Raw genomic sequence first — 21,691 nt, forward strand, 5'->3', positions numbered from 1 at the left:
ATTTGACTTCCATGCGTTCTCGGCACTTTTGCCTTGTTAGACCCCTTCCTCCGTAAATATACAATGTATAAATTATACTCTACAGCCATGTTGGTGGTATAAAGAGAAACATAATATGGATGGATTATATAAATTATATTCTCTCTCTCTCTGTTGTTGCTAATTTTAAAAGAAATGAAACATTTTTATAGACCCCCAACAAGAATTGTAGGTCCTAGGCATTATGCCTGCTTAATGGAGAATTCAGCCCTAGAGGGGCTGGAGGGCAAGGTGAGGATTTGCAGAATCCTCGCTTGAGGTGAGACAATGGCAGGAATCTATGTGAAAAATGATAATAGCTCTCACGATGAGAATGAAAATGAGGAGGATTCCAAAGGACACAGATTGGTCAACAGGATATGAGGAAAGAGGCAGAAGTCTGGGTTCTTATTTGTTCCCTTCTCAGGCCTTTAAGTGGTGCTTGACTACCAAGCAAACATGGACCAAAGCAAACCAATCAACCAACCCAGCTATCAAAAACAGCCACTGTCTGTGATATCTTCCCTGATCATTCCGCTGCTGGTCTGATTGGACTAATTTTGACTCATCTCCAATTTCTGCTGTACTGACACCCTATTTAAACTCAGTTCTCCACCTCTGAGGCTGATCAGTGTATTATTGGTCATTTTATACTCGACCTTTGACTCTTTGCACCCATAGTTTTGAGTACCAAGTACTCCTGCTGTCCATTCTGACCCCTTGGACCGACTCATTCTAGCCACACCTATCCTACCTGACCTCCACACAGGGGAAAGGGATCAGACTTTGCTGCCTTGGTGGAACTGGCAAACGGGAGAGGCATTGACAGCTCAGAAAAAGAGAGTGAGTAAGTGTTTGGGGGGAAATGATTACCTCAGTTCTGGATATGTTAGCTCTGAGGTTGCAAAGGAATAGCCTAGCAGACATTAACCAAGGCAATCTCAAACGTGGCCCTAGAATTTTGGATACTGTGCTGAGCTGGAACTGGAAATGTGAGTATATGCAGAAAAGAATTCACATAGTACGCCTCAGCCTATCCTCAGAAAGGCCTGCGTGCAAAGTTGACCCTTGGCTGGCATCTGGGAACTTGATTTGGGGACTTTTTCCACCATTCCCTAACTGATATGGATGGTCGCTGTGCCTAAATGTTTTGTGTATAGAATATGGATAATGCTGAACACCTGCTCTTCTCTGGGAGTCTGGAACTTTGGTACGTGCTGGATGAGGGTGCCTATGTAATGAGGCCCCAGTAAAAACCTTGGGCATCAAGTCTGTAATGAGCTTCCCTGGTAGACAACATTTCTCCCAGCTTGTCACATTTGATGCTGGAGGAACTGAGCGTGTATTGTGTGACTCTACTGGGACAGAACTCTTAGAAGCTTGTCTGGCTTCCTCCAGACCTCATCCCATGTGCCTCTTCTCTCATAGACTGGGCTTTGCCTCCTGGCCCTGTGGCAAATATTAGCGTGGGCACAGCTATATGCTGAGTCCTGTGAGTCCTAGCCAACCCACTACTCTGTGGGTGATTTGGGGGAGCTGCAACACAGGGAGTTACCAGGAACATCAGGTAATTCAATGCTGGGAATAATAATGTTAATGAATCTCTCTCAATCTAAATGGTTACAGGGGACTGGTTACGTGACCGGACTCTTTTTGGTCAGAGTAGGAAGGTCATTCTGCTTCATCCTGCAGACACAAATGAGGATGCCTCTTTCCTATTTTCAAGTACAGTTGTCTGAAATATAGCAGAAGGACAAGGGTGACACTCAGGGGATGATTTAAAAGGGTTCCCAACTATTCCACAAGCAAAACCTATTTAGCTAAGAATTAGAGCAATAGAAAGATCCTTCTAACAAAATGTTAAAAATCCAAACAAAAACACGGAAGGAATTGTAAGGGCCATAACTATTCTTTGTAGCAAATGAATAATAATACTTTAGCCCTGGCCAGTTTGCTTCATGGTTAGAGCATACGTCCTTGGACGGAAGGGTCTCGGGTTTGATTCCCAGTCAAGGGCCCATACCTCGGTTGCAGGTTCCCCAGCCCTGGTTGGGGTACATGCGGGAGGCAACGAATCGATGTCTCTCTCCCGTGTCAATGTTTCTTTCTCTCTCTCTTTCTCTCTCTCTTTTCTCCCTCCCTTCCACTTTCTCTAGAAATCAATGAAAAAAATATCCTCGGGTGAGGATTACAAAAAAAAAAAAAAAAAAAAAAGAATGATACTTTACAAGATCTCTGGCGATGGATACAAGATCCCAAAATAGATTGCTAAGAAACTAATTAAAGTTTTCAGGAAGTGGTAATTGTGTAAAAAAAAAAAAAAAAAAAAAAAAAGCTCCTAGCCTGTTATACAGACACCTATGACTGTTCAACATTATGGTAGCCCCAAGAACTCACAGCAAAGTGCCAAAATCACAAGTACAAGTACCCCTCAAAGCTTCCCACTCCCACCCCTATCCACACCCACCACCACCACCACCACTTTTCTAAAGGTGTCCCTAACTTATGATCTGGACCAAGTTGGCTGGCCAAACAAGTTACCTTACGTCTAGATAAGTGAGTCAACAAAGAGATACTTAGGAGACTCACTGTTCTGATCATTGCTCTTACCAAGCTTACTCAGCAAGATGTAGTGTCTATTCTATACCCAGTAATCAATGTCATCAATGACACTTCTTTTCCCCTTTTTAATTTGATCTTTAGTCCACTTTACCTTGTCAGGTAGATAGAAGCTTCATTTATCATTTATCCCATAAGCTAAATAGTGAGGAGTTGCAATTAAGCCTGATCAAATCCAAGCTAATGGAGGAATAGACACTATACAGAGAACCTGACCTCAAAAGAGTGACTAAATTGTGTCACTTCACAATACAGAAACTATAATTAACTTGGGATCATCTTCATTGGGGAGAATGTGAAATTGTTTGGAAGTGCTCAGAAGACAGTTGGATCATGGTTAAGGATTATTTTTGCAATTAAATGTGTAAGGAGGGTGAATATGTTATGGGACATGAAGAGGTAACTCTGTCTTCAAATAAGACATTAATACAGTAAAGGGAAAAAATACATCTGAAAGCGGTGGTGGTTTTTATTGATTTTGGAGAGAGGAAGGAAGAGAGGAACATCCATGTAAGAGAGAAATATCAATCAGTTGTCTCCCACACACACCCTGACCAGGGGTGGAACCTGCAACCCATTTATGTGACCTGATGGGAATTGAACCTGCCACTCTCTGGTGTATGGAACAACGCTCCAACCAAATGAGCCACATCAGCCAGGGCTGAAAGTGGTGTTTTGTTTAGTTGTTTTTTTTCTAGAAGAAATGTGATTATTTTTTTAAAAAGAGGAAAAATATAGGAGCTAATTCGGTGTCTTCAGAGATTTAATGCTTAAAAACAAAACAAACTTGCATAACTGTAATTATGGATCCCCAGATATATTATAAGGCCAGATATATTCAGGGCCTAATACACACATAATTAATGGAGGGAAAAACACCTCATAATCTGTCCTAGAGATTGAAGAAACAATCACCACCAACACTCATAATCAAGTGCTTTGGAACACAGAACATTTGGCCTCCTCTATGAGTAGATGGGTCTGGCTGCCTGGGAAATCACCTCCTACATATGTGTTAACAGATATCCCAGCTCTCTGATTTCTGATGTTACACAAAATTGAAGGAGAGACCACAAATGGGCCTGCTGCCAATGCCAAGGGAATTCTAACTACCCCCTTCACGTGGAGTGCTAGTTCTACAAGATTCTTCCTCTGAGGAAGATTAGAAGTTCATTATAAACTCTTGTCTGGGAATAATATTCATAAAATGCCCCACCGTTAGCTTATTAACTCTAGTCCTTAACACAGCATCGTCAGATGCCTTGCTTCAGATGCCTCACTCACCTCTTCTGGATTCCTACATATAAAACAGATGGTTTTATCATTCAGGAGCAGTCCTCCTCTCTTCATTCATGATACAGAAAGGATGTATTTGAATATGGAAATTAGGGTCATCACAAAGACATGACATAACCAAATGATAAAATTAGAAAAAAAATACCTTTAGAAGAAGTAAAGTAGCCTGAAAACTTTCCAGGGCACTGCTGCTTCTTCAGCACAAGCTTTGGAGGCAAACGGTCCTGTGATTGACCCTCTCAACTCTGCCACCTACTATGTTAAGTAGCAATAATACTTCAAGGAGATCTTGAGAGGTTTAAACTATGAATTCACATTAAACATTGAAATAACCTCATATGAGTGAATAAAAGATAATCAAGTATGTGACAATAACAATGCTAGTTGAAACTATAAAACCTGGGAAACAGGTAAAAGGGTATATAATACTTGGGAAACAATTGGCAAGTTGACGCAGTTTAGAAATAGAAGTTTGTGAGACTGCTGCAATATAAACAAAAGTTCTAAGCACATGACATGAACACAATATTCAAACGAAAAATGTTCAACTATTTGTTCCTTTCTGCATTGGAACCACAAATGGCACAGTTGTTGCAAAACAGAAGCTATAAATAGATAATGAGCTTTTGTATTTGTCATCAGCCTTGTTTACTGGGAAATGAATGAAATATTAAAGAAAGCACTTCTTTGTTCCCAACTAGAATGCCAATTTACAAAATCCATTAAACTTTCCTGCTGCTTTCAGGGAATTTTCCCAAAAGTACACATCTGCTTCTATTTCAAATGCATATTTGGGATCTCTTCACATGCTGGTCCTACCATGTCTTGCAAAGAATTACTAGTAAGTCAAACAAATAATCAATGTATGTGTGTGTGTGTGTGTGTGTGTGTGTGTGTGTGCATGTGTGCGCGTGCTTTAATTCCTATTTTTTTCATTTCCCCCTTTTTTCACTCTCCTCTCAATTCTCTTAATTAATCAGGCCAGGGGAAGTAGGACTTCCTGAGGAATATTCCATATGAGCAATACATGCTGAATTTAGTATCTTGTCAAATGGTAACAATGAAGTGAGATATATTACTAAGGTTATCTATATCTATCTATCTATATATATCTATATCTATATCTATCTATATATATATATATATATATATATATATATATATATATATATATATATATGAAATATGCAAATTAGGCCGGGATGCCGTAACGGGTCACGACCAGACAGGAGGAGGTTGCGGACGCAGGTGAGGCCCAGAGCGGAGACGGAGACAGAGACAGGGGGGCTGGCGAGCCACTGCGCCCTGGCTTGGGTCAGCCCCCCGGAGCCGGAGCGAACACAGACAGGGACAGGGGGGCCGCCCGCGGCCTCCACGGCCGAGCATAGGCCCAGAGAGGAGATGGCGGGACCGCCTCCCGCGGAATTGGCGCGGGTCCTCCCCGGCTCTGGCGGAAGTGGTGCAGCTGCCTCCCGGCTCCCGTGGAATTGGTGTGGGTCCCTCCTGGCTCCCGCGGAAGCGGCGGGCGGCCTACTGTGCGAGATATCGCGTGATGGGCTATTAGTGTTTAAAATAAATGTCTAAACCAACATAGCTTGCACCCTCCTTCACTCAGGCAATTCTCCATCTGTGAGTACATGACTCTCCCACATTTTCATATTGAACTAGAAACCAAATGTCTGCCCCGCCCCCAATATTTTTATATCCTTCTCTCTTTCCAGTTTTACTGTCATCACTCTAGGTTAGATAACAAATGATGATGATGATGATGTTAACTGATAATATCACAATAGTTCCTTTATTGTTTTGGGTTTTTTTGCTTCCCATCTCTCTCCAGCCCACTGTGTTCTGAACACTGTACCACACCAGTCTTCCTGAAACATGAAAAATGATCTTACCACTCAGAACTAAAATTCATCAAGAGACATCTATAGTCTGTAAGGTAAAGTAAAAATTCCTTAGTCTGGTATTTAAAGTTTTCAAATCAAACTTCACAGTCCTATGTTCCATAACTGATCTACATAAACCATTTACTTCAAAGAAAGTCATGATCTTTACTAAAACCTTTTACTCCAGGTATTAAATGTACTCCCTAGCAATTCCTGGGCACACATCTATTGAATTGAATACAGGGATGGGCAAAAGTAGGTTTACATTTGTTATAAATAAATAATACAATTAAATAAATAAATAATAAAAGAATTCTATGTTTCACATACTAACAATTGTAAACCTACTTTTGCTCCCTCTGTATAATCACTGGTCATAAAGAAAAACTAAATCTTGAGATACAGCAAAATCTTACAGAATCTAGTCTTCAGGTATGTGTTCTTGTGATTTTGCCCAAGCAGTAGTTCACCACAGGAAAACAATCCTATATAATAAAAGGGTAATACGCAAATCAACCGAATGGCGGAATGACCAGTCGCTAGGCTGCTCACTGACCACCAGGGGACAGACGCTCGACGCAGGAGCTGCCCCCCTGGTGGTCAGTGTGCTCCCACAAGGGGAGCACCGCTCAGCCAGAAGCCGGGCTCTTGGCTGGCGAGCGCAGTGGCAGTGGCAGGAGCCTCTCCCGCCTCCATGGCAGCAATAAGGATGTCCAACTGCCGGCTTAGGTCCGCTTTCTCTGGGCCTAAGCCATCAGTCAGACATCCCCCGAGGGCTCCCGGACTGTGAGAGGGCGCAGGCAGGGCTGAGGAACCCCCCACCAAGTGCACAAATTTCATGCACCGGGCCTCTAGTATCATATATTTACAAACATGAAAATCAAAACAGTAATTCACTGTCAACTGATTTTCAATTTCTAAGAGCAAATATGTCTTTCCCGTGAAGATGGGGACTTTGTCTTTTAATCCTCTGCTGAATTCTCAGTACCTTAACATTGCCTGGCACCTAGTAGATACAAAATAAATATTTTTTGAGTGAATATACTACAGTGGAACAATAGGACAGTTCACACACAGCTTTGTTTTAATATTTATTGGTAGAAATAGATCTTCAAGGCATACTTTGTGTTTATATAAATTCTACATTCTCTTAAGGGTATTTTGTTTTATTTGGAGTTTTTGGCTTCCAAGTGAACTTAACATATTATCTATGCATTTGATTCTTTATAGACATTCTTTAGACTCTAAAATAAAATCTGAAAATCCATGCATATTGTGTACCTTACTTATTATAATTGAAGAATTTTTGCACTTTCCAAAAAGTCACAAAAAGGCTGAACTCAAGTTAAATAACCTATATGTTCTAAAATGTCCATGTTCTAATAAAAAAAAAAAAACTTGTTCAGTATTATATCTTGCTTGCTGTCTAAGAAGTCAGATTGTCAGAGACGCTTCATTAAATTATCTCTATTTTTAAATATCTTAATCCACCTCTCCCAGAGATGATCTTGTAAATATTAAATATTGTGCCATAAGCAGTAATAGCTGAAAAGCTTAAATAACAACCACACTGGTATCATTTAGACTGAATATTCTAACTTTAAAATTATATAGCTATATATACACATATGGTATGCTGCATATTAAATTTAACATTTCAAGTAACTTAAATACATTTAGCAAACATTCAGCCAAACATTTTTTCATGAGAAGATATTGTCCTTAGAATAAAAAGGTAATGAAAGGCTTAGACACCAATGTCTGGACATAGTACCAAGACTATGGAATTTGAAGTTTCAAGTAAAATCTATTGTACTATTAAGAAAAAGAAAATTGATTTTTAACCCACTGAACTGTGCAGTGTATACAAAAGTGCTTAGTATGACAAAATCACCAAAATAAAATCATTGTAAAGGTTATTTGGTTCTAGCAATATTAACTATTCTGTACTTTTGGATAATTTAACATTTACATTTTAAATTTTATATAAATGTTCTCTTTTTAACAAGTTAAAAAAGCACACAAAAAATAGTTTAACTATAATAATGTTACTTTTCATCCTGGTTAGTTCATCACAAATAACAAAAGAATGCTTGAATACTCAGCTCCACTGAAATGCAGTATTTTAATAAAACCATCACTTCATCCATTGTATGCTATACTGGACCCTAAGACAGGATGCCGACATACAGGACAAGTGCAATTCTCTGAGAGCCATCGGTCAATACAATGGATGTGAAATTCATGCATGCAAGGTAATTGCCTGAGCTTGTTTCCAGTTACATAGTCACTGATACAAACACTACAGATTTTACCTAGTTCATTGTCAATACTGTTATGCTCATAGTTCCGGGTAGAAAGATTGTCAATCTGCTCTTTGGTTAAGCCATGTATGCGATCATCATCATCACTTTCATTTAGTAAAAAGAAGTGAGCAAGGCGAAGAATAGGTAGTGTTCCAGTTTCCACTAAGTTATTTGAATTCCGCAACTGCCTACCACTTCTTCTATCTCTGTTTTGGATATGAGGCTGAGTGGTCTCATCTTCACCACTCATTTCAGTGTTGTCTTCTTGGGCCCATCTGTCTTGAGAGGAATCGTCATGGTGCTGGCTGATGTCATTCACTAGGTTACTCAGTTCTGAATCCATCTCTGGTAAACGCTGACCATTTCTCTGAATCTCTGACTCAGATTCGGCCTCCATTAGAGAACTCAGTTCTCCAAATCCAGTCATGATCTGCCTTAAAATTGACCGAAGAGCCAATGAGGATGGTTCAACAAGCTCATTCTCAGATATCCTACGAAGAGGAACTGTTATGGTACTAACATAGGTTCGAATACCTGACCGCTCTAAACGAGAAATAGTTCGGCGAAAGCCCCCGCTATTGCTTTCAACAGTGACTGTATTTTCTGCTAGCCCTACTCGAGATCGAGTTCTATTTGCAATACTATCCCGATCTCTGTTCTCTCCAGGACGAATCCTTCTCACTTGAAGGTCCAGTGTGATTGTTGGATGTCGTGCAGCACTTGAGGATCTGTTAGATTCTTCTCCTTCTTCTACTGTTATTCTTGACACGAGTCTTGAGTTAGAGAATGGGGTATATGCTGTTCCTCTGTGTCCTCTATCTTGTTCTAAAAAGACACGAGTTATACCTCTCCTCCTAACAGACCTTCTAATGGTTTGTTGTAAAGATCTACCTTCTCTTTGTGAATTATGATAAACAGTGTCACTTTGTCTCTGAATTGGTGAACGGCTTCGACTACTGAAAGTAGACCGTAATCTTATTGGCTCTAATCTTTGGTTTGTATTCCTCACTGTCACATTAGTTCTAGCCCCATTTTCCCAAACATGTGCTGCTCCAAATCGCTGCCCCTCCCTTTGTCTGAGTTCACTACCACCTGACTGGTCTGTGTGACTGCTGAAATTAGCACGTGGAGCACTAGTTCTAGGAATGCCAACTGCTCTCCCAGTTCCATGTCTTAAACTTCCTGAGGTTGAGAACAATCTTTCTACTGAATTCTGCCCTCTTGAGTCAAGCCTAGTCCTTGGAATGTTGGAACTACTACCACTGAAATTCACTGAGGTTTGGCTTCTTGTTCGCCTAGCCACAGGACTAGTTGATCTTTGCTGTCTATTTGTAGTATGATCACTGCTAATATCTGAAAGTGGAATGCCTATGTTATCTTCATCATGAGTTTCAAATCCTCTATTCTCATGATTGATGTGGATTTCCAGGCTAAACCGAAACTCTCCACTATTTGGATTTGTTCGACTCACAGCTCTCCAAGTTTGGTTCCCATTTTGTCCACTTCGAATTGCATTGCCCGTGCGACGAAAGGTATTTAACCATTCTAGTAGAAAATCTTCATCTGAACTTTCTCTAGGGACTGCGGAGTCTGGAAAGCAAGCCAAATCAATTGAAGATCAATTCTTAAAATCTATCCTTAGATTTTTTATTGAAAGCTTATAAGATAAAGTTTTCATTAAATTAAATTATATTGAAGAACATTTGTGCATTTTAATAAAATTTGGCAAAAAACAACTTTGCAAAAGATATCCCATATAATAAAGAGGTAATATGCAAATTGACTGTCATTCCAACACACAAGATGGCTGCCCCATGTGGTCAAAGATGGCCGCCCCCATGTGGACACAAGATGGCCACCACAAGATGGCCGCAGGGGAGGGCAGTTGGGAGGGACCAGGCCTGCAAGGGAGGGCAGTTGGGGGTGATCAGGCCTGCAGGGAAGGGCAGTTGGGGTGACCAGGCTGGCAGGGGAGGGCAGTTGTGGGCGACCAGGCCGGCAGGGTAGGGCAGTTGTGGGGGACCAGGCCTGCAGGGGAGGGCAGTTGCAGGGGACCGGGCCTGCAGGGGAGGGCAGTTGGGGGTACAGGGCCTGCAGGGAAGGGCAGTTGGGGGTGAATGAGCTGGCAGGGAAGAGCAGTTAGGGGTGACCAGGCCAGCAGGGTAGGGTAGTTGGGAGGGACCAGGCCAGCAAGGGAGGGCAGTTGGGGGTGATTAGGCCTGCAGGGAAGGGCAGTTGGGGGGGACCAGGCTGGCAGGGTAGGGCAGTTGGGGGGGACCAGGCCTGCAGGGGAGGGCAGTTGTGGGTGACCGAGCCGGCAGGGAAGGGCAGTTGGGGGTGCCCGGGCTGGCAGGGGAGGGCAGTTGGGGGTGACCGAGCCGGCAGGGAAGGGCAGTTGGGGGTGCCCGGGCTGGCAGGGGAGGGCAGTTGGCGGCGACCAGGCCAGTAGGGAAGGGCAGTTGGGGGTGATCAGGCCGGCAGGGGAGGGCAGTTGGGCGCGGCCAGGCCAGAAGGGAAGGTCAGTTACAGGCAACCAGGCCAGCAGGGGAGGGCAGTTAGAGGCAACCAGGCCAGAAGGGAAGGTCAGTTACGGGCAACCAGGCCGGCAGGGGAGGGCAGTTAGGGGTGACTAGGCCAGCAGGGGAGGGCAGTTAGGGGTGACTGGGCTGGCAGGGGAGGGCAGTTGGCGGCGACCAGGCCAGTAGGGAAGGGCAGTTGGGGGTGATCAGGCCGGCAGGGGAGGGCAGTTGGGCGCAACCAGGCCAGAAGGGAAGGTCAGTTACGGGCAACCAGGCCAGCAGGGGAGGGCAGTTAGAGGCAACCAGGCCAGAAGGGAAGGTCAGTTACGGGCAACCAGGCCGGCAGGGGAGGGCAGTTAGGGGTGACTGGGCCAGCAGGGGAGGGCAGTTAGGGGTGACTGGGCTGGCAGGGGAGGGCAGTTGGGGGCGACCAGGCCAGCAGGGAAGGTCAGTTACGGGCAACCAGGCCGGCAGGGAAGGGCAGTTAGGGGTGACTGGGCCAGCAGGGGAGGGCAGTTAGGGGTGACTGGGCTGGCAGGGAAGGGCATTTGGGGGCGATCAGGCCGGCAGGGGAGGGCAGTTGGGGGCAATCTGTCTGGCAGGGGAGTGGTTAGGTGGTGATCAGGCTGGCAGGCAGGTAAGCGGTTGGGAGCCAGCAGTCCTGGATTGTGAGATGATGTCCAACTGCCGGTTTAGGCCTGATCCCACAGGGATCTCACAGGGATACCTGAGGGGTCCCAGATTGGAGAGGGTGCAGGCTGAGCTGATGGACACCCCCCCCCCAGTGCACCAATTTCGTGCACCGGGCCTCTAGTACACTATAAGCATATTAAAATATACTTATGTAAAATACTATTTATGCAAAGCTGTGAGGAAATCCTCACCCTTGCTTTCTATATGCCTGCTATTGGCAAAATATTAAGGCAAATGAGAAATATGTCTATAGCAAAATTATATATCTAGACTGCTTTATTCATATAGCAATATCACTATATACTGTGGAAAATTTATATATAATTCATCCTAAATTTGTGGAATCCTTCTGGTAAGGGTAACTCAATTGACATTTTTGCAACTAGGTATTTTTGTAACCTTGGGAATTTTTTTCCTATTTCTCAGGAATTGCCAAAAATGTACAGCTAAAGAAATCTGGCTTTCTGAATACAATGTTAGAACTATATTATGGAAAACTTTAGGATGTTAAGTTCTCTATAGCTGTATAGTTATCTGTAATTTAGAGATAGCAGTATAAATGTCACAGTGGATAAAATAAGCTAGTGTATAGAAAATCAATAGTCAATACCTGGCACTCACAAAGCATTCAATAAATGTTAGCCATTATACATAACTAGAGGCCCGGTGCACGAAATTCATGCACGGAGGGGGGTGTCTCCCTCAGCCCAGCCTGCACCCTCTCCAATCTGGGGCCCCTCGAGGGATGTCCGACTGCCCGTTTAGGCCCGATCCTACTGGGCCTAAACAGGCAGTCGGACATACCTCTCACAATCCAGGACTGCTGGCTCCCAACTGCTCTCCTGCCTGCCTTCCTGATTGCCCCTAACTGCTTCTGCCTGCCAGCCTGATCACCCCCTAACCACTCCCCTGCCAGCCTGATTGATGCCTAACTGCTCCCCTGCCAGCCCGATTGCCCCTAACTGCCTTCCCCTGCTGGCCTGGTCACCCCTAACTGCCCTCCCCTGCCGACCCAGTCACCCCTAACTGCCCTCCCCTGCCAGCCTCATCACCCCTAACTGCTCTCCCCTGCTGGTCTGGTTCCACACACACCCCTAACTGCCCTTCTTTGCAAGCCTGGTCGCCCCCAACTGCCCTCTCCTGCAGGCCTGGTCACCCCTAACTGCCCTCCCCTGCAGGCCTGGTCCCCCCCAACTGCCCTCCCCTGCAGGCCTGGTCCCCCCCAACTGCTCTCCCCTGCAGACCTGGGTCTCTCCCAACTGCCCTTCCCTACAGGCCCGGTCGCCCCCAACTTCCGTCCTCTGCTGGCCTGGTCACCCCTAACTGCCCTCCCCTGCTGGCCATCTTGTGGCAGCCATCTTGTGTCCACATGGGGGCAGCCATCTTTGACCACATAGGGGCAGCCATCTTGTGTGTTGGAGTGACAGTCAATTTGCATATTACTCTTTTATTAGATAGGATAACAAAATACATTTTCTGTTCATTTAGAACATAAGCTCCATGAAGACTAAGGGCTTTATTTTATTCACTGGTAAATTTCCAACCTCTATAACAGTATCTGATGCAAATCAGATTAAAAATTCATTTTATTGAAAGAATCAATTTTAGAAATTAATGTGTTCCTGATAGTCTTCTTTAGGCCTGATCCCACAGGGATCTCACAGGGATACCTGAGGGGTCCCAGATTGGAGAGGGTGCAGGCTGAGCTGATGGACACCGCCCCCCCCCCCCCAAGTGATCTGATACTACTATGGTAATAGCTTCAGTTTTCCTTATTTAACTAGTAGATTACACAAAGTGCAAAACTGAATGAAAGGCATACTAATGCACATTAACTACATAGATTTTATTCTACTCAAAAACAGCTATTAAATGATTGCTTTGGTTTCGTTTCATTACTGCAATCTCTCATAAAAAGCTTTTTTAAAAAAATATATTTTTGTTGATTTCAGAGAGACTAAGGAAGAGGAAGGGAGAGATAGAAACATCAATGATGAGAGAAAAGTGATCAGCTGCCTCCTGCACACTCCCTACTGGGGATTGAGTCCAAAACCTGGGCATGTGCCCTGACCAGGAATCAGTCAGTCACCTCCTGGTTCATGGGTCGATGCTCAACCACTGAGGCACACTGGCTGGGCAAAACCTTTTTTAAATGTTGACTTAAGGTTGTTAATCAGCTGCTGGTATCATAAAATAAACACCAACTTTAGCCATATTTTAAAGATATAACTATTTTGTACGTGGTAAGTACATTTTCAATTAAAACAAAGGACCAGTATTACCAGTTGTACCAATATGGTAGTATAATTTACATATCTAAATATAAAGTAGAAAAAGGGTTAATATCCAATTTCCATTTTAATTTGGAAAAAGACATAGTAAAATGCAAGTAAACATTACCTAAATGGTACTTCCTTCTTTAATTACTAGAATGTAGTGATAAGGGTGTGTGTCCAAGAGTTCACTATTTATCTAACAAAATCTATCCTACCTTTCTTCCATTGTAAATGCAGCGTAATGGTCACGTTGGACTGCCTGGCAGTTAGGTGTGGCTATATGACTCAGTTCTCATCAACGGGATGGGAGTGGAAGTGATATATCTCACTTTCAGGCTGGTGCCTGCATCTCCTTCATGCCAGCTGGAACCTGGATATGACTGTGATTTAGTTTGGTCATGCAAACAGTATCCTGGAGAAGCTGTGTCCAATAAAACTTTGTGTCATAGTGGAGAGGTCCTATATCTATCCTATCCAATGCAGATGCCACTAGGCACATGTGACTATTAAGCACTTGAATGTGGCTAACATGACTGTGGCACTGCATTTTTTATTTCATTTGAACTTAGTCATATGTGGACAGCACAGTTGTAGAAACTGCTGATTGGATGGGTCCCGGGAGGATTTATGGAGCAAAGTTTGCCTACCTTCCCTGGCCTATTAACATGAAAGAGAAATAAACTTCTATTTTATTGAGCCATTACATTTTCTGGTTATTAATAATCTTTGCCCTAAATAATATAATGCTCTTACATTACATATGAAACTACTAGTAATAAATACCTCTGGGGAAGGAAGTAGACCTGGTAAGAGGAACATTAAAGTTGGCTTTACTTTTAAACTTTATATACTTCTTATTTAGTTTGAATTCTTTTCACAAGAACTTTGTTTTTTATCACAACTTCTTATATTATGACTTAGTATTTGCTCAATAAAATGACAAAGCAAACACAAAAACAACAAAACAAGTAAAACAGGTTTCCTGATGCAGTCTTTCTGTATTGCCCTACATAAATTTTTAGAAGCTAGGTTTAGTTATATTATTTTAAACAAAGTAATGTGTACATTCTAAGATTAAAAAGAACTATGCTGGTAATTAACTTAATTGCATACTATTTCATATATGTGAGCTCCCTGAAGGCAATCTCTGTGTGTAAGACATTTCTGTATTTATATTGCCTGTCCATATTACCTAATTACACATCCCTGTCCTATATTGCCTAATTATACTGCTTTGCATATAATATATAAATGCTATCTGAGTAGTACATCAAAACTGGAAAACATTAAAAAAATATATTGTACAAGATCTAGTAAGTTCATTCCTGCAATTGCTCTAATCAAACATGTTCCTACGGAAAGGAGTCCACAATACCTCTGGTATTTGTCCCATTTCTAAAGTCAGGCTGAGATGCCAGTTGTTCCTTGACTCCATCTAACCGCTGTTGTAGTTCTTCTGAGGTTATTTCTCCTAAAACAATGAAAAATTGTTCACTGAAATGAAAAACTTAAAATTACAAAGTTTTATTATAACTCATGAAGGGTAAGACTAATCTTTAGCTGTAGAAGACATTTTATTGTTTTCATGTTCTATACATTGAAGACAGTTAAAAATATTTAAATGGTGCAAATATACATCATTTTGGTTGTGTTTCATTAATTAATATTTTATTAAAATTAAGGTTTTATTTTAATAATTAATAAAATACCCTCAGTTGATACACTTAAGCTATAATTCCATGAATTTTTGTCAAAGTTAAAAAGAAATTAAGAAGGGAGTATTTATAGAGAAAATTTCAAATCTTTATTTACTTGAACTTCACCTCAATAGTTCATTACATGGGTCATCAATATACAATATGCAAATGTGCACTATATAAATATATAATATACAAGCATACAAATTTCAATGAGTTCATTTGTAAAATAAATTTGTGAAAAATTTATAGAGCACATTGGACTTTTTGGTAGTTATTAACTCAGTTAAATTAATTATAATGCTTCAAATAAGTTACAATTGGGTTTTAACTACAGGAGTCCCCTTTATCCATAGGGGATAAGTTCCAAGACCCCCAGTGGATGTCTGAAACTATGCATAATATCAAACCCTATATATACTATGTTTTTTCCTATACATACATACCTATGATAAAGTTTAATTTATAAATTAGGTGCACCAAAATACCAACAACTATCATAATAATACAATTATAAAAATATACTATAATTAAGTTATGTGAATGGCTTTGGGCCATTATTGAGTAAAATAAGGGTTACTTGAACATAATTACCACAATATCACCATAGTTGACCTAATAACAGAGACAACTTCTAAGTGAGTAATGGATGGGTAATGTATGCAGGGTGATATGATGGACAAAGGGATGGTTTACATCCAGGGCAGGACAGCACAAGATTTCATAATGGTACTCAGAATGGCATGAAATTTATTTCTTACCTTGGATAACTGAAACCTCGGAAAGAGAAACCATGGATAAGCAGAGGGGAGAGGGGACGGACACACAACTACAATAATTTTATTTGTACAAATATTACTTAAAAGAAATAGGACCACCTATGTAAATATTTGACACTATTATGTACATTAACCTGTCTTAGTTTGGCATTTGTATAACAGTGTTCTATGTATAATATTCTTACCTATTTATAAAATACACAAGTAAGCCTATGATTTTCTATTTTGTTATATTAAAAAGTTGTTGCCCTGGCCAGTGTAGCTCAATTGTTTGGAGTGTCCTCCTATATACAGAAAGACTGTGGGTTCGATTCCTGGTCAAGGCACATATCCAGTTGGGCACATACAGAAGGCAACCAATTGATGTTCTCTCTCACATCGATGTTTCTCTCTCTCTCTCCCCCTCCCTCCCTCTGTCTCTCTCTCTCTCTCTCTTCCCCTCTCTCTAAAATCAATAAGCATATCCTTGAGTGAGGATTTAAAAAAAAGTACAGGATATCTTGGGAGGAGGATGAAGGGGGAAAAAAACTCTCCTTATTTTGAAATTCTTCCTTGATGATGAAAAAGGTGTTTCCTCTTTTACCATGTCTTACCCGGGGTGCCTAAAAGATTATGGTCTCTCATTAGTCGGTAATCTTCATCACTGAGTTCACTAATAAACTGATAATAAGCTTCCTCTCTGTGGAGACGCTCTTGTTGCCATCTTCTCTCATTTTCAGGATGATCATGGTCTTGAAATGAGGTTTCTTCACCACCATCATCTGATGTAGATCTAGACTGATTCATACTGAGATTCCTGGCTTTCTGTTCAAACAATATATATAAAATTCAAGGTATTAGTCACAGACTACACATGGCTTCATGTTTTTAACTTAGTTTTTTTAAACTCATTTAAAAATTTTGTCCCCTACTCAAAGATTTCATGTGCCAAATCTTACAGTGAAGAACTTCCATATAAAATCAAAACCAGCTTCTAGGAGCTAGAACACAATTGGACCTACTTCTTTGCCTAAAGCTACCATTTAAGTCAGACTGGCTTTGGTTTCACCACACATTTCTCATACCTGAATACCAAAGTGATTATCTCATTTTTTACCCTTTGACTCTCCAGTACAGTTGGTCTAAAAGCCTTCATTAATGTTTCAAATATCTGGGTTCTTCATGTTAGCAAATTTTAAGCTTGAATCATACACATCCTTTATTTAATAAGCAAATGGCTATTGGGAAGGTGTTATTTACATTTATTTTGAGCAAGGGTATTCTTCCCAAAATAAAGCTCATAAATGTAATATTAGATCCCCCACCCCAACCCAATTATACTTTTGTTGAGGTAAAAATAATTTAGCTGACTGTATCTATTGAATAGACTTATAGTTGATGTCTCCTTAAGTCCAACAGGAAAAAATACCTAAGGCATGGCTCTGAGGTTTGTTAAAGTGTGTCAAAGCATGTTGTGTCTCCCTATCCCAAACCTCATCCCTAAACCTGGAATGGTCTAGTCCCAGAAGTTTCTGAGTGCCTTTGAAACGTCCTGATACTCCCTAGGCAAACACTATCTTTGGGATTATATCTAAATGTCATTCCTGAACAGCTTAATTTTAAACTATTAGAATATCAAGGGGAAGAAATTATTTGTTCCATAAATATTTTAGAATTTCTTAAATACACCTATTTTTTTTAATACGTTTTTATTGATTTTTATAGAGAGAGGAGGGGAGAGGGAGAGAGAGAAACATCAATGATGAGAGAGAATCACTGATTGATTGGCTGTCTCCTGCACAACCCTCACTGGGGATAGAGCCCACAACCTGGGCAAGTGCCCTGACTGGGAATCAAACCAGTGACCTCTTGGTTCATGGGTCGACCACTGAGCAACTAAACACCAGCTGGGCTAAACAAATCTATTTAGTAAATCATTAAAGCAACAGTTGTCAACTAGGAGTACACATCAAACTCACATGAGAAAATTTTAAGAAACACAGATGCACAGATCTTATCCCTAATCCTTGGTCAGAATTTTCCAGGGTAGGGCTAAATCAATCTTTAAGAGCTAACTTGGGTGTTTCTGTGGAAATAAATCATTCCTTAACAATTTCTGGTATGTGATATAACACATGACTTAATAGAGGCTGGACGATTAAATGACTATGTTGCCAGTGAAGCAACAGTTGTGACTCTCAGTGTTTAATAAACCAACTACTTTATTTATTTATTTATTTATTTATTTATTTATTTATTATTTATTTATATTTAATCCTCACCCGAGGATATTTTTCCACTGATTTTTAGAGAGAGTAGAAGAGAGAGGGGAAAACAGAGAGAAACATTGATGTGAGAAACATCGATTGGTTGCCTCCTGCCCAAGCCTCTACCAGGGCAGAGACGGGGAGGAGCATGCAGGACCCATTGACCAGAATCAAACCTTGGACCCAGGACTTCAGTTGCAGACTGATGCTCTATCCACTGAGCCAAAGTGTCTAGGGCGCAAACTACTTTAAATATAAAGTAAAATCAGCCTACGGGTCTAAACTATTGTATGAGTAAACAACAATCCAATTCCATGCATATTCTAACATTAAATTACAATTCAAGGATTTTTTTAGTCATTATTACATCATTTTTAAGGATCTAGTAGCACTATCCAACCAAATGCAAATTAACATTACTAAAGACTCAAGATTTCTTATTTTCAGAATAATAGGACTAGATCATCATTAGTAAAGAGCATATTTGGTAGGTACAGCAATAATGTGATTTTTGTATTAAACAATTCAAGAATTTGAATCCTATCATAAAATCAAGCTACCCTAATAGTATTCAAAACTTAAGAGCTTTTCCTCAAAGGTAATTTTCTTGAATAATTAACTATAACCAAATCAAAATGAATACCTTATTTTCCTTTCAACATGCTTTTACTATATGCAATGGTATCCATCTTTCAATGGTTTTTGTGTTTTTGAAGCTGCCCATCTGAAGCAATAAAAGATAGTTAAAAGTATTTAATAAGTCGTCTCCTCGAAGGTTAGGAGCCGCTGGTAGGCCCCCACCCTGCTGCAACATCAAAGCAAAATCTCCCAGTGGATTTTGTTAGATGCTCGCCTAGAAAATTAGATCCCCAGCTAACTCGATCATGAACAGCTCCTCCAAGGCCGCTTCCCTCACCACGGAAACTAGGCCTTGCCTCCTGCACTGTCACTCTCCGGGGACTACAGCTCCCCTGCCGAAGGCCTGCCTTCCGACCGCGTTCCCGTTCGGATGTTGCCAGGGTTAGGTGACTCCAACTTACTTCTACACCTGCACTTTCTGGCCACCCCCGCCCTCCAACCGGCTACTGGTTGCTTTTCCGGCGGTTGCAGCGGAGGCTCGCGCCGGGTACGGTCTCCACTACCACACACAGCCGGGGCTCGAGTCCAGCCAACCTCTTCCCAGCCCCGAGCAACGCTTCCCTTAGCGACCGCGCTTCCCACCGGGGAGGCAGGTGACAGACGCCGCCTCCGATCCAATCACCCGTTAGGGGAGCTCCGTCCGAGAGAAGTTAACCAATCGGAGAAGAGAGGAGGGCCGTCCCGGATGGCCGGCTTTCTCGGTGTCTCCCGGAAGTAGTGGTGGGTCCCCAGCGCGTTCTCCCGAGCTCACCTCGCCCGCAGCTGGGGTATTCTGCCCCGGCCCGGAGGGAAATCCGTGGCAGGTGGTTTTTCCTTTCAGGTCCCGGAGGCTGTGACCGGGGGGCGGCAGAGGCTTGCCCCGGGAGGCCGCTGCGCCCTCTGATCTCTACTGAAGCCGGTGCTGCGGCTTGGGATGGTTCTTCCGGAGGGAGGATGTGGAGGGGGAATGGCAAGCCCCCGCCGTTCTTCCCCACGGCCAGGTTAACCCCCTACGGGGAGGGGAGCCGCTCGGGAGTGCTCCCGAGAACTGCGTCCGGCGGGATCCCGGAGGCCCGCCTGCCGCGTTCCGCCCTCCACGCCGCGCTCTCAGCACTCGCGCTCGGGCGTCCCCGGGCCTCCGGACCGCAGTGCCAGGCACCCGGCCGCTCCGCGCTCACTGCAGCCGCGTAGTCCCGGGAGCACCGCCTGCTTTCCCTGCTCGGGCTGTACCAGCACCTACTCTGAGCTTTGGTGTCGCTAGTTTGCCGGGCCTGGCTACAGAGTGCTATCCAACCGTCTGTTCCCGTCCACCTAAGGTCCAGCTATCCCGTCGCTAACCAGCCAGGCTCTTCCTGCTCTTTGGGACCTGGAAAGGACAAATCCTAATCAATTCTGGAGGGCTTATATTCGTGTTTCTTCACTGTACCGCTAGGAAGGCACTTCGAAACCCCTCACGTTCACGTGTCTGATATTATTTCTGAGAGGAGACACTTAAACTCACCATTCGTTAAGCCCTTAACTAGGACGCTGCCTCGTTATAAACTACATTCCTGACATCCCACTATCCACAAAATTTAATCATTGCACAATGCTCACCCTGCTGTTACTCATTTCATTCATTTATTCATTCAGGGAATGAGGAGCTACTCTATCTCCACCATGATACTGAGCGCTTGGGTAACTGTCTTTAGCATCGATGAGCTACCAGTGTGGATGGACAAGTAAAAAAGAAGTCAGCGTATTCTTGTAGATATTAAAATGGAAATGAATATTGCAGTCTACAAGGCCCTTCAGATATTTTTGCTGCACACCTCTACAGACTATCTTTTCTTGGCATCACAGGACAACCATCAGAGGAATTCCTAAGCAATGCCAAACCTTATATATATTTAACTTTCTTTATCTCCCAGGTTTCAGCTCAGAAGTCATTTTCAAGGATTTTTTAAATGATACCGTTGAAGTGACACCCTCACCCCAGCCTCCAGCCAAATCTCCACACATAAAACTAGGAAGATGTCCCTTTGGGAGTTCCCATAGCTCCCTGTGTATAACTATTTTAGCACATTCATTCACTTAAATGCTTATTGAGTGCCCTATGTGTTAGATACTAGTGGTAACAGCAGAGAATAAGACAATAAAGGTCCTTGCCCTCCTTTCCAATGGAAACAGAGCCACTGAGAAAGTACTTACAATGATTTTCTGTTAATCTATAAGTCTCCTCATCTAAGAGTCTAAATTCCTTGTTTTAAAAAAAGATTTTATTCATGTTTATAGTCCCATAACTTAGCACAGCACTTGGCACAACATTCTCCTCAGACTATTGCATGGATGAGCGGAGAAAAATGCAAACAAGATTAATGCATGTTAGTACAATGACCTCAAAAATTGTGAGTACAAGTCAGAGAAAACCTCATAAAGTATACCAAGCCCAAGCAGAAATAATTTTATATATCTATATGTGTTTTAAAGAGTGAAATATTCCATTGAGTGCGAAAGTATTTTAAATATTAAACTGATAAAACGTATATCCTAAGAGTCAAAATCCAATCAAATGATTTACCTGATGAGAAGCTTCAGATTTTTGTGAGTAGATAGGCAATATATATAACTTGAATCCAATACCTTGCTTCAGTTTTTGTACCCAAGACAAAGTGACTAGAAGAGGAGAGTAGAAGTGATAGCTGGGACAGAGAGATGAATCATTCTGGATATCTGTATTTCCAGGTATCAGGACC

The 21,691-nt window shown here is 42.2% G+C and overlaps 1 protein-coding gene across 4 annotated transcripts; it reads right to left on the reverse strand.

Annotated features, from left to right (window-relative positions):
- Positions 1-6,889: 6,889 nt before the first annotated feature.
- On the reverse strand, positions 6,890-20,233 carry RNF6 (ring finger protein 6). 4 transcript variants are annotated; one of them, XM_079774401.1, is made up of 5 exons: positions 19,729-19,791; positions 18,982-19,062; positions 16,686-16,896; positions 14,992-15,087; positions 6,890-9,718 (listed from the first exon to the last, which is right to left on the reverse strand). In XM_079774401.1, the coding sequence occupies exons 3-5, from the start codon at positions 16,876-16,878 to the stop codon at positions 7,965-7,967; spliced, it is 2,043 nt and encodes a 680-aa protein (XP_079630527.1). In that variant the 5' UTR covers positions 16,879-16,896; positions 18,982-19,062; positions 19,729-19,791; the 3' UTR covers positions 6,890-7,964. The 4 variants fall into 4 exon arrangements, with proteins under 4 accessions (XP_079630527.1, XP_079630525.1, XP_079630526.1 ...); XM_079774399.1 differs by lacking the exon at positions 19,729-19,791 and adding an exon at positions 19,379-19,711; XM_079774400.1 differs by lacking the exon at positions 18,982-19,062 and having other exon boundaries at positions 19,729-20,233.
- Between the last annotated feature and the right edge of the window lie 1,458 nt (positions 20,234-21,691).

This window comes from Cnephaeus nilssonii (assembly GCF_951640355.1).
Source record: "Cnephaeus nilssonii genome assembly, chromosome: 6".
Classification (NCBI taxonomy): Eukaryota; Metazoa; Chordata; class Mammalia; order Chiroptera; family Vespertilionidae; genus Cnephaeus; species Cnephaeus nilssonii.

Excerpts from the sequence above, each read along its gene's own strand:
- RNF6 (XM_079774400.1), bottom strand. The coding sequence starts at position 16,878 with ATGAATCAGTCTAGATCTACATCAGATGATGGTGGTGAAGAAACCTCA. Across the intron at positions 15,088-16,685 it reads TAATCTTTTAGGCACCCCGG|GAGAAATAACCTCAGAAGAA; the intron begins GTAAGACATGGT and ends TCATTGTTTTAG. Across the intron at positions 9,719-14,991 it reads AAATGGGACAAATACCAGAG|ACTCCGCAGTCCCTAGAGAA; the intron begins GTATTGTGGACT and ends CTTGCTTTCCAG.